Below are 15,598 nucleotides of genomic sequence, written 5' to 3' on the forward strand. Positions count from 1 at the left end.
CTTTGCTGATGACTCCACTCTCTGCCGCTCCATTCCTCTTCCCTCAGATCGGCAGTCTGCAGCCTCCTCACTCTCTGAAGACTTTGAAAAAATCACAGACTGGTCAAACAAGTGGAACATGTCTTTCAATCCTGACAAATCTCACACTCTTACTATGTCTCTCCGAAAAGATCGACTGGACAACCCTCCCATCTACTTTCTCAACAATCCTCTCCAAGAAGTTCTGTCACTCAAGCTTTTGGGTCTCACTATCTGCCATGATCTTTCTTGGGAAAACCACATTTCCAAGCTGGCCTCCAAAGCCAGTCGCCGACTGGGCATCCTCTGTCGTGCAAAGTCCTTCCTCGGCACACCTGAGCTCCTCACCACATACAAGGCTTTCATCTGCAGCTCAATGGAATACTGTTCTCCCCTATGGGCCGGTGCTCCTGCCTCACACCTAGCTCGGCTTCACGCTGTTGAAACCAAAGCTTTCAGAATTATTGGATTCTCCCGCGATGAAGCTATCTCTGAGGGCCTTTCACTCAGTCACCGCAGGCAGGTAGGTGGTCTATCTGTCTTCTACCGACTCCTCTCTGGCCTTCCACCCCCGGCTCTCTCTGTGCTCTGTCCCCCAAATATTCCTACAGGTCGCACAAGATCTGCCAGCAACCCTCTGATGGTTAAACTGCCGAAATCTCGGCTCTCTGCTCACCTTCACTCTTTCATTCCTCTTTTCTCCCGCCTCTGGAACAAACTCCCTCACTCTCTTCAATCCCACTCCTCCCTCCAGGTCTTTAAAACAGCTGTTCACCACCATCTCTTATCTTCCCCCATCCAAAACCTTGATCTTTTCTACCCCTGCTAATTCACCCCAGATCCACCTTGTTTGAAATTCCAACTTCTTTCCTGGAAGTCCTGGCAGTGTCCATATGTTTTATACCTCTCCCACCGCCCCCTTCCCATGCCCCCCCCCCCTCAAAGCCCTCGCCCTCTCTCAGATCTCAGATGTCTCCATGTCTCTCGGTCCCTGCTCTCAAATGTTGTGTTTGTGTCCTTCCCCCTCTCTCCCCATCTTGTCTACCGCTCCCGATGTTATATGTTTTATGTGTCGGTTTGTCTTTCTGTGTGATTAATGTTCGCTCTTTCACGAGCTTCGATCTTGTATACAAAAAAATATATATATATAGATGTTTTTTTGTTTTTTTTAACATTACAAATTTTGCAATACGGTTGCGATAAACCACACCTGTAGAAAAGAAATGGACTCCAGATCCTGTAGTGCTGTGTCCATTGTGGATATTCGTTGCCGTAGATCCTCCATCTGCTGCTCCAGTTTCTCCCTCTGCTTCCCAAGAAGAGAAAGCTTCTCCATTTTCCTCTTGTTTATTTCACTCTTCATCAGATCCACAGATTCATTCACAAATTGGCACACCAACCTCCGCTTCTCCTCCAAACTGTCCTCAGCATCTCTGCTGGAGTTCTGGGAGGAATCATTGTTTGAATTATTCCAAAATCAAGAAGAGACTTTGAGAAAATGTAGAATCCAACAAAAGGTACAATGGATTATGGCTGATAGGATCAGATCACTGGTACCAGTAGTTTTTGAAGGTAAAATGAAGTGGGCACTCTCATCTACAAAGCAAAGGATTTAAACTTTTATTTGAGTAAATACCCGCTCTTTCTGGGACGAAAATATGGTCAGAGACGTAATAATGGACCGTTGAGAGAACAAGAAGAAGGATGTTGAGCCACAGCCTGACAGTGACAGGAGTGTTTGGCTGAACTCAACGCTTGTTTTTATCCATATATATATATATATATATACATATCAGATTATAACTTAAGTTATCCAGCCTAATGAGCGCACGCTGTGATGTACGTGACGCTGTGACGTCACAGCGTGTGCTCATTAGGCTGGTTACTCCCTGCCACATTCAGGCGACTCCATGTAATGAGTGGATACCAGAGATAATGTACCGTGTAGCAGGTGGTGCTTATCACTCCCATTAAGGTACAGCACAGCTGGATGGGATAGCTTAATGGTGGTTCACCCATTCACTCATGGTATGAAGTCACATAATGACTGATAATATATATATATATATATATATATATATATATATATATATATATATATATATATATATATATATATACAGTGGAACCTTGACTTACGAGTGCACCAACTTACGAGTTTTCCGAGATACGAGCCGTCGCTCGGGCGGTTTATTGCTTTGAGATGCGAGCCGAGATCTGAGTTACGAGCTTACGCCACCCGCCACCAGGTGGGTTCCGGTCACGTGGTTATCTTGCCGTGCAAGCATATCTGCCGTATATCGCTGCTGTTTTGTTTTCGCATGTTGGTTATTTTGGAGCTTACGCCAGCCGCCACCAGGTGGGTTCCGGTCACGTGGTTATCTTGCCGTGCAAGCATATCTGCCGTATATCGCTGCTGTTTTGTTTTCGTATGTTGGTTATTTTGGAGCTTACGCCACCCGCCACCAGGTGGGTTCCGGTCACGTGGTTATCTTGCCGTGCAAGCATATCTGCCGTATATCGCTGCTGTTTTGTTTTCGCATTTTGGTTATTTTGGAGCTTACGCCAGCCGCCACCAGGTGGGTTCCGGTCACGTGGTTATCTTGCCGTGCAAGCATATCTGCCGTATATCGCTGCTGTTTTGTTTTCGCATGTTGGTTATGTTGGAGCTTACGCCAGCCGCCACCAGGTGGGTTCCGGTCACGTGGTTATCTTGCCGTGCAAGCATATCTGCCGTATATCGCTGCTGTTTTGTTTTCGCATGTTGGTTATTTTGGAAAATTTCTTTCCTAAAATTTCCTAAGTAATTGAGTGCCAAGGGCAGTACTGAGAAGAAGAAGAGGATGATGTGCTTGGATATAAAACACGCAATCGTCGAAAAACATGAGCGAGGTGTGCGTGTTGTCGACTTGGTGAGGCAGATGTGAAGGCAGCTGAAGATTTTATTATAACTTTTGCCGAACTGATAGAAGCCGAACGATACATCCCCCAGCAAATCTTCAACTGTGACGAGACAGGGCTCTTCTGGAAAAAGATGCCGAGGAGGACGTATATAACGGCAGAGGAGAAGAGCATGCCAGGCCACAACTTGTTCAGAGTGCCGGCGATAGCTCGCCTTCTCTTTGTGGAAGACACGGTGAGATCCTTAACATCCAACACCTAATGGGACGCAAACGGGGCGCCCAGTTTAGCGGTACACACATTGATGAATCACCCTGCCTGTGAAACACCGACATGACAGGTTATAGCTGGGTCGGGATTCAAACCCAGGCTGGACAGTTTAGATTCAAGTGTGCGTACCTCCAGTCCAGGCCATCCTGCCAACTTGTATGCTGCATACAGGTGAAATATAAAGCGCGAGATATTTTTATATATACTGCATATTAAAAAAAAAATTGGTGTGGTTTTTGGCGGGCTGGAACGGATTAATAGCATTTCAATGCATTTTAATGGGGAAATTTGATTTGAGAAACGAGCAAATTGAGTTACGAGCTCGGTCACAGAACGAATTAAACTCGTAAGTCAAGGTTCTACTGTATATATATATATATATATATATATATATATATATATATATATATATATATATATATATATATATATATATATATTGTTACGGTCCGCGGATTAGATGTTACTTTTACCGAGCGGAGGTAACCGCAGCCGAACAGTTTTTTCCCGACTCACCCGATTCACCCAGCCGTTGGCCGTATCGCGCCACAGCTACTCAATGTGGGAAAACTCTAAAGCGACCGAATGCAAAGAGGAAGAAGAAGACGTACAGAAGAGTAACGGGGTTTATTGTTTACACGCACATAAGCAAAAAGAGCAGTCACGATTATTTACAGGCGACATGAGACGCAGGTGACACAGTGCAAATGACTAGCTTACCTAACACGCTTAATTAATACCCAGGACAGAACAAACGAAGACACAGTCTCACGCGGGGAATTGCAGAGTGGATTGGCTGGAAGGAGGAATGTTCAGCTCGGACCACAAGCTGGAAGGCTTGGCAGGGCGCACAGCAAGCCGGGCCTCATCAGGCTGGGAGCGAGCAGGGCGACAGCGGCACGCGTATCTCGCTGCATGCGGCCGGGGCTGGTTGTCGCTCCACGTCTCGGGCTCTTTTGGGTCCTCCCCTTCTTTCTCCCAAATCGTCTGACGCGTCTTTCTCTCCTTGCGCACTTGTCTCTCTGAAGGTCGTCTCTTTTCAGACTCAGAACTCATCTGCTTGGGGAACGTCCCACAGCGGGTTATATATGCCCCGCCCCTCAACCTTTGCGAACCTCCTTGATCTTTCTTGCCACACCCTCTCTAAGTCCAACCCCTTGTTTGTGGTTGGTTGAGTGGGGCTTACTCACTCCTCCCCTCTCTGACGAGGTGGGGACCCACCTTTCTTCCCCAACCCTGCCTCGTGGCCAATGGCGGCTTTGGAGGGGATGTAATTGTCAATCGAGGCTTGGCAATGACGAAAGGGGGAAATGGAGGTTTTTGGGGATGGGAATGAAGGGAATCTATCTCTTTCACTTGGTGCAATGGAGTGTCATTCTAATGGAAGACAAGGCCTTACTCTAAAACACATAATAAGATATAAGCTACTGAACAAGGGTTTTATCGTGTCCTGCAATGTGGTGTTGATGGAATTAACTACCGAGACGCCCTTTTTATCTTTACACAACTCTGGAGGCAGAAGGGGCCATATCCAACAATGTTACACAACAATTTCCAATACAATACAATTTAAAAAATGCCATCCTCATAGCCGCAACACTGCACCCTCCTCCTCTTAGGCACGTCCCGGGCCTACAACTTTTATTTAGTGTGACACGTAGGTGTAGTTCCCTCTACTTTTAACCTGACCCTGAGTGCGACAGTTTTAAAACATAAATAAATATGTCCCGCTGCTCCATTGCACCCTGCCTAACAGACTCACGCCCACAGCTAACCAAATTGCGGAATGGTCTTGAAACTACACACTGACGGTGGGGAGCATTATTTACAATTGACGCTACTTTTATTTACAAAACTAACCGAGGACCTGTAATTGTTCTTTCTGGGGGGGGGGGGGGGGGGAAGACAGTCTGCTCTGCATCGACGCACCATGAAAGCACCCAAAAACGCACCAATACACCCCCAAGCACCACTCGGTGCAGTCACCATTGTTCAATGAAAATAAAAACAACAACCCCTAACCCTGCAGGTGATCTGTTGCTCTTCGGCTCCCTCTGCTGGCTATTATTATTTCTTCCAGTTGTCATTTTCTTTGCTGGCGGCCTATTTGCAATAAAACTTGCCCAAATGTGTCCATTTTATTTATGGCCCACAGGGCTGAATAGTGTGGTTCACCTGTGGGGCATCGGTGCCCTGTGGCCAAGGTCCGCCAGCAAGATTTTGGGCCCTCATGGCCGGTTCCAGCAGAGGGGCCAGGCCCCAACCCATGGGGTCCACCAGTGGTGCTCGGCCACAGACATGTGGTCCATAAAGTGGTGCATCGATGCAGACAGCTGGTTCTGGGAGTTCCGGGCGCACAATGGAGGCCTCACGCACGCTCCCCTCGGCGCCCAATGGCGCACAGGTCATGTGGGAGACAAAAGGGGGAAGACAAATGACCGAGGGGTAAGGTCACAAGGGTACACATCAATAAGGCAATGCAAGGCGAAATGCGTACGGAGAGCGAAATGAGAAAGCTCGTCCCTACCATACGTCACCCCCCTGTCACCTACTCTACCCTTGCCCTTACCCCATATTTACAAAATCTACACCTTTACAAATTCGTCGCTACTGTCACGTCTCCCCATATTTCTTCTATTCCAAATTCGTCACCACAATCCCTCTAGCCAAAATTTGCTATCACCAATTCATCATCAACCCTCATAAGGAGGGAGAGATGGAACATAAAGCACAATGTCACACCCACGTCATGATGCGTCTCACAATCCAAAATATTTGCACATAAAAAATAATCAAACATCGCATGGTGTGGAGGTACCTGTCACCTCAGGTGAGTGGATGCAGATGGTGCGAGGAGACTTCAATCCTAACTATCCTCTAAATGACTTTAACACACTTTACACTACCCGGGGTCTTTCCCTGCCAATCCATTGGCCAACTTACACTATGGGTTCTAAAAACCAATTCCCATTGACCAAACTGTGGTGCTTCTCAATTTGGGGTCTCACTCCCCCGATTCATCTCCCGGTGCCCTTGCACAATTTCTGGGCTGTGACGTGTAGCTCTCCCAGCAGGTCTACCCACCTGCACACCTCCACCACTGTAGTTGCCACCCGAGCTTACCTAGCTCCTCACCCTAACCTAACTAACCGGGGAAGGCCCCTCCTGGCTCTGTCACCCCTTGGTGCCCTCTGGCACTGGGCTACCCGGGTCTGTCCTCCGGATCCTCGGGCCCCATCCACAACAACTCTAACGGCTCCCAGAGCCCACCTGCGGCCTCACCTGGCCGACATCCTCACAGTGGTGGAGTGCCCAATCCAACTACACACACTAACAGGCTACACGCCCAGCCATTTCCACAACACTAATGCACCCATCCAAACACCATTCTTCCACCCGCACCACAGATGCCAATATCCAACCACAATTTACCTGTACCCTCTACCTAACACTTACACTACCCGCCCCGGGTATTCGTGATGGGGCTCCACTCTTCCCCCAATTCACACCTCCGCACCATCCACTCCACTCCATAATTTCCACCATACTCACTCCACGACCATCATCCATTCAATACTCCATATATTCCACACTACCAGTTATTCCATACACCTGTTGGTGCACACCTGTGCACTCACCTGGTGCCACCTGCACCCTCCTTCCTTCCTGGACCATTCGGTCAATACATCACTCATCACCATCACTCACTCTCATACACTGCTCCATACACCTGTCAGTTGCACACCTGTGCAATCACACCTGTTCACCATCTACACTTCCAATCCTCAAACACACGGCATCATCTCATCTAACTACTCCCCTCTGAAACTTGTGCTTCCCAGTCGTCCCTTTAAACTATTGCGCTCCCTCGTCATTATCATCCACTCTAAACTACCTGCGTCCCCACTACAGGTGTCAGTCACTACCTAATCTTAACGTTACCTAATGTCAATTTCTAGGGCCCTACACACGATATATCCTAACCCTCCCGGGCTAGTTTTCACTGCCATCAACCCCATAAGACTAGTGCTCCTTTGCCCCCCTCTGTGAGGGATGACAGAGTTGCCATCCCACCACATCGGGGACGTTCCACTACCAATTTTGCTCACCAAATTTCAGCCAATCAAAAATTTGCCAATCATCTACCAATCACTGTACCATTACCAATCATCACTCTGCCAATCCTTTGCCAATCATCAAATTTTGTTTTTCTAATTTCGGGGCCAAAACACTATCCTCGTCATCACAGTCTACTTACTAGTGCCTCTCGGTGCGCCAATTGACTTCCAAAGCTCGGCTTCGTAAAGCCGAGCAATGAATGCGGGTTGTTTTCTGCCAGAGGCTGGATACGTCCCTCCATTCGGTGCAGGGACGGGGGCTTACCCGGGCCGAGATCCCACACACCACCTCGGCACGGAGCCATCCCATGGCCCGATCTCGACCTGCCGGAACGTCTCAACAAAAAGGGGTCGCCATGACGACCATTCCTATCGGGCTGCCCGCTCCGCCTAGCGGAGCACGGACGTGGCCGTTCTAAGCGTGGCCCAGCGTGGATCACGTACGGCGGTCCTTTCGAAACCGCCATGGTTCGGATCCCCGCTGGTCCTCGCGGCACGCGAAGCTGCCCGACGCGCACCGAGGGCCCGATTCGGCTATAAGTCGCTCTAACCTCTAACCCGGTTACCGTTGATGCCTCACCTGCATGCTTACATGCATACGCTACCCCTCTCACCCTCACCGAGCTCGGTGCTCCAACGCCGCCCGTACACCCCTCGTACTACGTTATTGCATTCGTTCTTTCGCTCACAGACTTGTTCACACACCTGACCACCGAACACCTTCGCACACATTCGTCGTTCGCACACCTCACCAACACACCTCTTCGCGCCCCCTTCTCTGTCACCTCCTCTGTGACAACCACAGGTGTGCTCTCTCTCGCACACCCAACCACGTGTCTCACTACCAATTCCAGCGTGCATTCCCACACACGCTCTACCAATCCAGGTGTGCTTCCTTCCATTCCAGGTGTACATCCTCTCTCACCTGTCACAACCAACTCATGCTCCGTGTCACTCTCACTACTTTCACCTCCACTCTTGACAGCGCACTCACCCTTACTCTCGACAGCGCACTCTTTCCTCATGCACCTGTCCTTTACACACCTTTCTCACGCATCCTCTTGCGCACACTCTCCCGTTACATCCTCTGTAACACTCCCCACAGGCATGCATGCTTCCGTTACATCCTCTGTAACACTCCTCACTACGCGCTTCCATGTGCTCCCTCGCACACGCACTACGACCGACTCACTCTCGACAGCGCACTCACTCCTCGGTGCGCACTTTTTCCTCACACACCCGAGTCGGACATTCTCACACACCTCCTCTTTCGCACACCAGACCTGTCGCACACTTCACCAACGGCCTCTCACGAACACCCGGGTCCAAAGCAACCCCCAAGCCGACTGAAGCTCCCCTCACATCATATACATTTCCTCGTATATCGCCACTCACCTTGGCACCTCGTCTCCGCACCTCCTTCGCCACCTGCAAACTCTTTATTTGGTTAGTGAGCACACCATTATGAGTTGAGCACCGACCTTGTACATATTCCATCACTTCCTCCTTTATCTCCCTCTTAGTTTCTGTCCGTCCCTTCTTAATTTCACTCACCTCTTCTTCCACTTCCTCTAATTTTTGCTTCACCTCTTTTATTTCCCGGTTCGTCTCCTCAAGTTCGTCCTCTAAGGCTATCTTGACCGTCTCTGTGTGCGTCCTCACCTGCCGGTCCTTCGTTTCCATTACCTCTGTCACCTCTTCCAACCTCGTTGTCAGTCCCTCACGTACCATCTGACATTGCCTCTGTGTCGCTATTAAGTCGTCCTTGATGTCACTTTGTGTCGCTTTTAATCCTCCTAGTACCGCAGTGTTCCTTTGAACCTCCTCCACTAACTCCGTTTGCCCCTCTGTCAGCTGTTCCACCTCCTCCGTCAGATCTTCTATTCCCCCTTGTAACTTTGCCGTCCCATTTCTCACCTCTTTCTCTATACGCTTTTCACCTCGCTTTACCTCCTCGCGTACCCCCGAGACCTCCTCACTTACACCTCGTCGTATCTCCTCCTTCATCTCCTCCCTCTCTTTTGTAGATGCTGCCCTCATCTGTCCCAATTCATCCCTCTGAGCATCCAATTTGGTTTCTACCCCGATTTTTACCTCCTCTATCTGCTCTCCCATTTGTTTAATTTCTCAGGCGGATTGCTCCCCTATCTCCCGCAATTTGCCTTGCATCCTATTTTCTAACCCCATTAACCCATTTTTCACCCCCTCTATCTGATTCTCCTGGGCAGCCATTCTATTTTCCACCCCCGTTAACCCATTCTTTACCTCTTTTGTCCCGTTGTCTAACCCCTCAATTTTTTTTCTAATCCCTCACCGGTGCCCCTCGCTTTGTCCCTCATTACCCCCAATTGCTCACTCTGAGCATCCATCCGGTTCCCCATTTGCTCACTCTGAGCATCCATCCGGTTCCCCATTACCCCCATACTGTGTTTCAAACCTCCAATTTGGTCTCCCATACTCATCTGTACAGCTGCCTGTAGCTGCGCAATGAGAACCTGCATGTCAATCGGCTGCATGTTAAAGCCCGCTGATACAGCGGGCTCGGCTACCGCGCGCTCGTGCGAGGCACCTTTTTGCGCGCCTGAAACCTCGTGCACGAGAGCGCCATTTTGTGCACCCGATACCCCCTCAACCACATTGCCAATGTTCTCCTCTACTTCGTCCCTCTGATCCTGGGTTACTCCTAACCCCTCCTCTAGCTCACCCACCGGCATCCCGTCGCCTTGACCAGCCATGGCGCGATTTCAAAATTCGGGTTTTGCTTTACAACACAAATTTCCAGCAGCTCGTAATTTTGAGCGCGTTAAGCACGCTTCGGGTCCGTATCTCACTCCCAGACACCAATTTGTTATGGTCCGCGGATTAGATGTTACTTTTACCGAGCGGAGGTAACCGCGGCCGAACAGTTTTTTCCCAACTCACCCGATTCACCCAGACGTTGGCCGTATCGCGCCACAGCTACTCAATGTGGGAAAACTCTAAAGCGACCGAATGCAAAGAGGAAGAAGAAGACGTACAGAAGAGTAACGGGGTTTATTGTTTACACGCACATAAGCAAAAAGAGCAGTCACGATTATTTACAGGGGACATGAGACGCAGGTGACACAGTGCAAATGACTAGCTTACCTAACAGGCTTAATTAATACCCAGGACAGAACAAACGAAGACACAGACTCACGCGGGGAATTGCAGAGTGGATTGGCTGGAAGGAGGAATGTTCAGCTCAGAGCACAAGCTGGAAGGCTTGGCAGGGCGCACAGCAAGCCGGGCCTCGTCAGGCTGGGAGCGAGCAGGGCGACGGCGGCACGCGTATCTCGCTGCACACGGCCGGGGCTGGTTGTCGCTCCACGTCTCGGGCTCTTTTGGGTCCTCCCCTTCTTTCTCCCAAATCGTCTGATGCGTCTTTCTCTCCTTGCGCACTTGTCTCTCTGAAGGTCGTCTCTTTTCAGACTCAGAACTCATCTGCTTGGGGAACGTCCCGCAGCGGGTTATATATGCCCCGCCCCTCAACCTTTGCGAACCTCCTTGATCTTTCTTGCCACACCCTCTCGAAGTTCAACCCCTTGTTTGTGGTTGGTTGAGTGGGGCTTACTCACTCCTCCCCTCTCTGACGAGGTGGGGACCCGCCTTTCTTCCCCAACCCTGCCTCGTGGCCAATGGCGGCTTTGGAGGGGATGTAATTGCCAATCGAGGCTTGGCAATGACGAAAGGGGGAAATGGAGGTTTTTGGGGATGGGAATGAAGGGAATCTATCTCTTTCACTTGGTGCAATGGAGTGTCATTCTAATGGAAGACAAGGCCTTACTCTAAAACACATAATAAGATATAAGCTACTGAACAAGGGTTTTATCGTGTCCTGCAATGTGGTGTTTATGGAATTAACTACCGAGACGCCCTTTTTATATTTACACAACTCTGGAGGCAGGAGGGGCCATATCCAACAATGTTACACAACAATTTCCAATACAATACAATTCAAAAAATGCCATCCTCATATCCGCAACAATATATATATATATATATATATATATACACATATATATATATATTGTTGCGGATATGAGGATTGTATGTTTTTGATTGTGTGTATTGTATTGGAAATTGCTGTGTAACATTGTTGATTATGGCCCCTCCTGCCTCCAGAGTTGTGTAAAGGTAAAAAAGGCATCCCGGTAGTTAATTCCATGAAACACCACATTGAAGGACACGATAAAACCCTTGTTCAGTAGCTTATACCTTTATTATGTGTTTTAGAGTAAGGCCTTGTCTTCCAGTAACATGACACTCCATTGCACCAAGTGAAAGAGATAGATTCCCTTCATTCCCATTCCCAAAAACCTCCATTTCCCCTTTCGTCGATTGCCATTCGCATTGCCAACCAACAATTGCCGCCATTGACCACGAGGCAGGATCGGGGAAGAAAGGCGGGTCCCCACCTCGTCATAGAGGGGTTGGAGTGAGTCAGCCCTACATGGTTGGTATATATATATATATATATATATATATATATATATATATATATATATATATATATATAAAAATATATATATATACACATATATATGTTGTTGCGGATATGAGGAACCAACCACGAACAAGGGGTTGGACTTGGAGAGGGTGTGGAGAGAAACATCAAGGAGGTTCGCGAAGGTTGAGGGGCGGGGCCTATATAACCCGCCGAGGGACGTTCCCCAAGCAGATGAGAGATGAGCTTTTACAGATGCGCTATGACAAGAGCTGGGTTGTGAGGTCCAAGGAAAAGAGATCATCCAGGGAAGCACAAAGCCTGCTATTCGTCGCCTTGCTCGCCAGCAGCAGCGTCCACGGCAGCGTCCACAGCAGCAACACTCGACAGCCGTTTGGGGCCTGGACGGCGGTTTTGAGCAGGGCCGCGAAGGGACGGCGGCTGCCGAACGCGCCGATCGTGCTGCCAGCTCCGGACCTTCCTCTCCTTTCCAGCCAATCCTGCCTGCAATTCCCCATTTGTGTACGTGAGTTTGTTTTGTTTGTTCTGTCCTGGGTAGTCAATTAAGTCTGTATAAGCTAGTAATTTGCACTGTGTCACCTGCTTTTTTCATGTCCCCCTGTAAATAACCGTGACTGCTCTTTTGCTTGTGTGTGTGTAAATAATAAACCCCGTTACTCTTCTGTACGTCTTCTTCTTCTCTTTGCATTCGGTCGCTTCGAGTTTTCCCACATTGAATAGCTGTGGCGCGATACGGCCAACGTCTGGGTGAATCGGGTGAGTCGGGGAAAAACTGTTCGGCCGCGGTGCCTCCGCTCGGTAAATAACATCTAAACCGCGGACCGTAACAATATATATATATATATATATATATATATATATATATATATATATATATATATATTATATATATATATATGTATATATATGTATATATATATGTATGTATATATATATATATATATATATATTATATATATATATATATATATATATATATATATATATATATATATATATTATATATATATATATATATATATATATATATTGTTGCGGATATGGGATTTGCATCCATCCATATCCGCTTGTAAATATTCCCCTATTTCTCAATACTTCCCAACTATCCCCAATCCTCCATTCCCTAGTCCCATTTTCTGTAAACACTCTCTAGACCCGACCTCCCCCTATTTCCCCATTACATGTCGTGCCAGGTTCACCGCATCTCATGTAAGACAACTATAGGACATCTTGCTAGTTATTCTTCGTCTATGTCAGTTAAGGACTCGTTTCCATTAATTCTGACCCTTCGTTGCACCAGAATGTGATTGTATGGCACCGTTAGGAAGTTTAGGACCTCCCAATACCTCCCCGCAGCTCTTCCTCACAGTTCAACAACAACAACAACAACAACGAGCGCAGGAAGTGCACGTCCTCACTCCGGCTTGGTTGGTAGGGGTGTTGGGAGGGCACCAGGCCTTCCCAACGAGCCGCCATCAAACATGTGCTCGACGGGGTTACCAAATAGGGGCTCCCTGTCAGCTCCTCGTCAAGGGCTGAGCCGGCAACCCCCGCACCCAATGGAAGCGGCGGACCGGCCCCAGTGGGGCGGAACCAACCAGCCGAGGGCGTGTCACTCCCCGCTGAGCATTGCGCAGTGAGGGGGAGGTGACGTCAGATGCGCGCTGAGCTTGGAGAAAGAAAGACGTCCCCTCCGAGCGCTGTGACACCTCCCCGCATCTTCTGGACCGTGCTTTATCCTGTCCCCAAGCCAAGGTGCACCTTGTGCTATCGACCTACCTGTCCCTTCCTGCCATCAATCCCTGTGTAAGTCTGCCTTGTTCCGTTTGTCTGTGGTCTGTCTGGGATAAGATAAGACGGTAATTAAGTGCCCATCTCTTCTGTGTCTTTACCTCACTGCCTTGTAATCTACCCCTTTTCTCCACCACTGTAATTATACCCTCCTCCGGAGGTCTTGAGAACTGTACCCCTTGCGTCGTTTCCTCTTTCCCAGTCGTCGTGTCCTTTCTATCATTGATTTGGCATAGCACAATTTGGCCAACGTCTGGGTGAATCGGGTGCGTTGGGGAAGAATCGGGGGAACTGTTCGGTCGCGGTAATACCAACCGCTCGGTAAATAACATCTTTAACCGCGTCCGCAACAATATATATGTGTTCAAAACACACCTGGTCACAAGTGTGCCGCACTGACCAGGTCCTCAGTCGAGGTCCTCAGCATAATCTCGTTTCGGCCCTTCAACCTCGATATGGTCAGCTAAGGTGGGCCAGCAGGGGCACATACACTTCCAAATGCAACAACTACACCTGGATGCGTACATACCCCCACCCCCAGCCAGTGCAAACACAGACTACAACAACAACAACACCTCCGCATCCAGAATCCACAGCACCAAACAAACATGGTGGAACACTCAAACACTCACCTTTATACCCTTCACCACTCACCAACAAAACACACCAGATCATTCATACACACACACACACACACACACACACACACACACACACACACACACACACACACACACACACACACACACACACACACACACCAACCACCTACCCTTACAACTACCCTTACAACATACACCACTCAACATACAAAACACACACTCATGCAAAAATGAATTCATGCAAAAACACACCCTCACCCACTCACTCATATACACAAAATAAGAAATAATAACAGTAACAAAAAAAACAAAAACAAAAAAACACACAACCAACCGACACCGTTCGACATGCCTCCAGAAACTTCTTCCATGTTCAAAATGAGCCTTTCAAGGCAAACTGGGCCACCTTGTCACACATCCTCCTTCTTTCTGTCCCACACACTCCCAGTCAAGCGAGAAATGCAGACAAGGAATTGCCAATATACCCTCTACACCCCACCTCAGATGGCTGACACGAAACTCGCCAACCCTTCTCCCGGCACTCTGCCTCCAGCTCACTGTACTTTCCTCTCTTCCTCTTCCTCTCGTGCACCTCCTCCATGTTCTCTTCCCAAGGTACTGACAATTCCCCTAAGATGACCTGTCTTGTTGCACCTGACCAAATGACAATGTCAAGCCGCAACCTTGTCACACAGATCTCCTCTGGGAATACCAATTGTGGCTTTAGGTCTGCCACCACCTGCCAATCACAAGCATCTGACAGCCCTCTTGCTTTCCACCTCCTCCTCTTTCCACCTCTTACCACTTGGCCCTCTTTGACAAACCACACCTCTCCCCCATCAGTCTCCTTCTCCACTCTTCTTTCTCTCGACCTCAGCACCTCTTGTTGCACCATCTGCACCACCACCGCCAGAACCTGATCATGTCGCCACCTGTATTGTCCTGCTGTCAATGCTAATGAACATGCATGTGCATGCTGCACCGTTCCCACACCTCCACACAAATAACATCTCTCCTCCTGCAACAACTCCCACAATCTCAAGTGTACTGGTGACGGAAGCACATCATACATTGCCTGCAACAGGAAATTCAACAATATTGGCTCCATCCTCCAAATCTCTTGCCACATCAATATCCTCACCCGCACACCTTCCCACTTAGTCCAAGCACCTTGCTGTGCCTGACCGACTGCTTTCACATATCTCCCCTCTTCTTCCTTTCTTCCCACCTCCCTCTCAACCATCTTCCTCCTCTCTTTCACACATGCCTTTCCCCATCGCTCATGCTCCATCCACCCCAAGCCATGGTTCCCATGCTGTACCATCCCCAAGACCTCCTCCTGTTGCAACTGCTCCTCCATCTCGTCCACCTCTGCTCTTGCATTCCACTTCCGACTTCCCTTCTTCTCTGGG

At 48.8% G+C, this 15,598-nt stretch overlaps 1 protein-coding gene across 6 annotated transcripts in view; it reads right to left on the minus strand.

Moving 5' to 3' along the window:
* The window catches only part of LOC144889616 (E3 ubiquitin/ISG15 ligase TRIM25-like), a 111,320-nt gene that overhangs the window by 39,858 nt on the left and 55,864 nt on the right, over nt 1–15,598 (minus strand). For all 6 annotated transcript variants that reach the window (XM_078770565.1, XM_078770562.1, XM_078770563.1 and 3 more), the window contains one exon: nt 1,229–1,462. In XM_078770565.1, the coding sequence (XP_078626691.1) occupies nt 1,229–1,462 (234 nt within the window). The remainder of the gene's footprint in view (nt 1–1,228; nt 1,463–15,598) is intronic.

This window comes from Myxine glutinosa, chromosome 1 (assembly GCF_964187855.1).
Source record: "Myxine glutinosa chromosome 1, kmMyxGlut1.1, whole genome shotgun sequence".
Lineage (NCBI taxonomy): Eukaryota > Metazoa > Chordata > Myxini > Myxiniformes > Myxinidae > Myxine > Myxine glutinosa.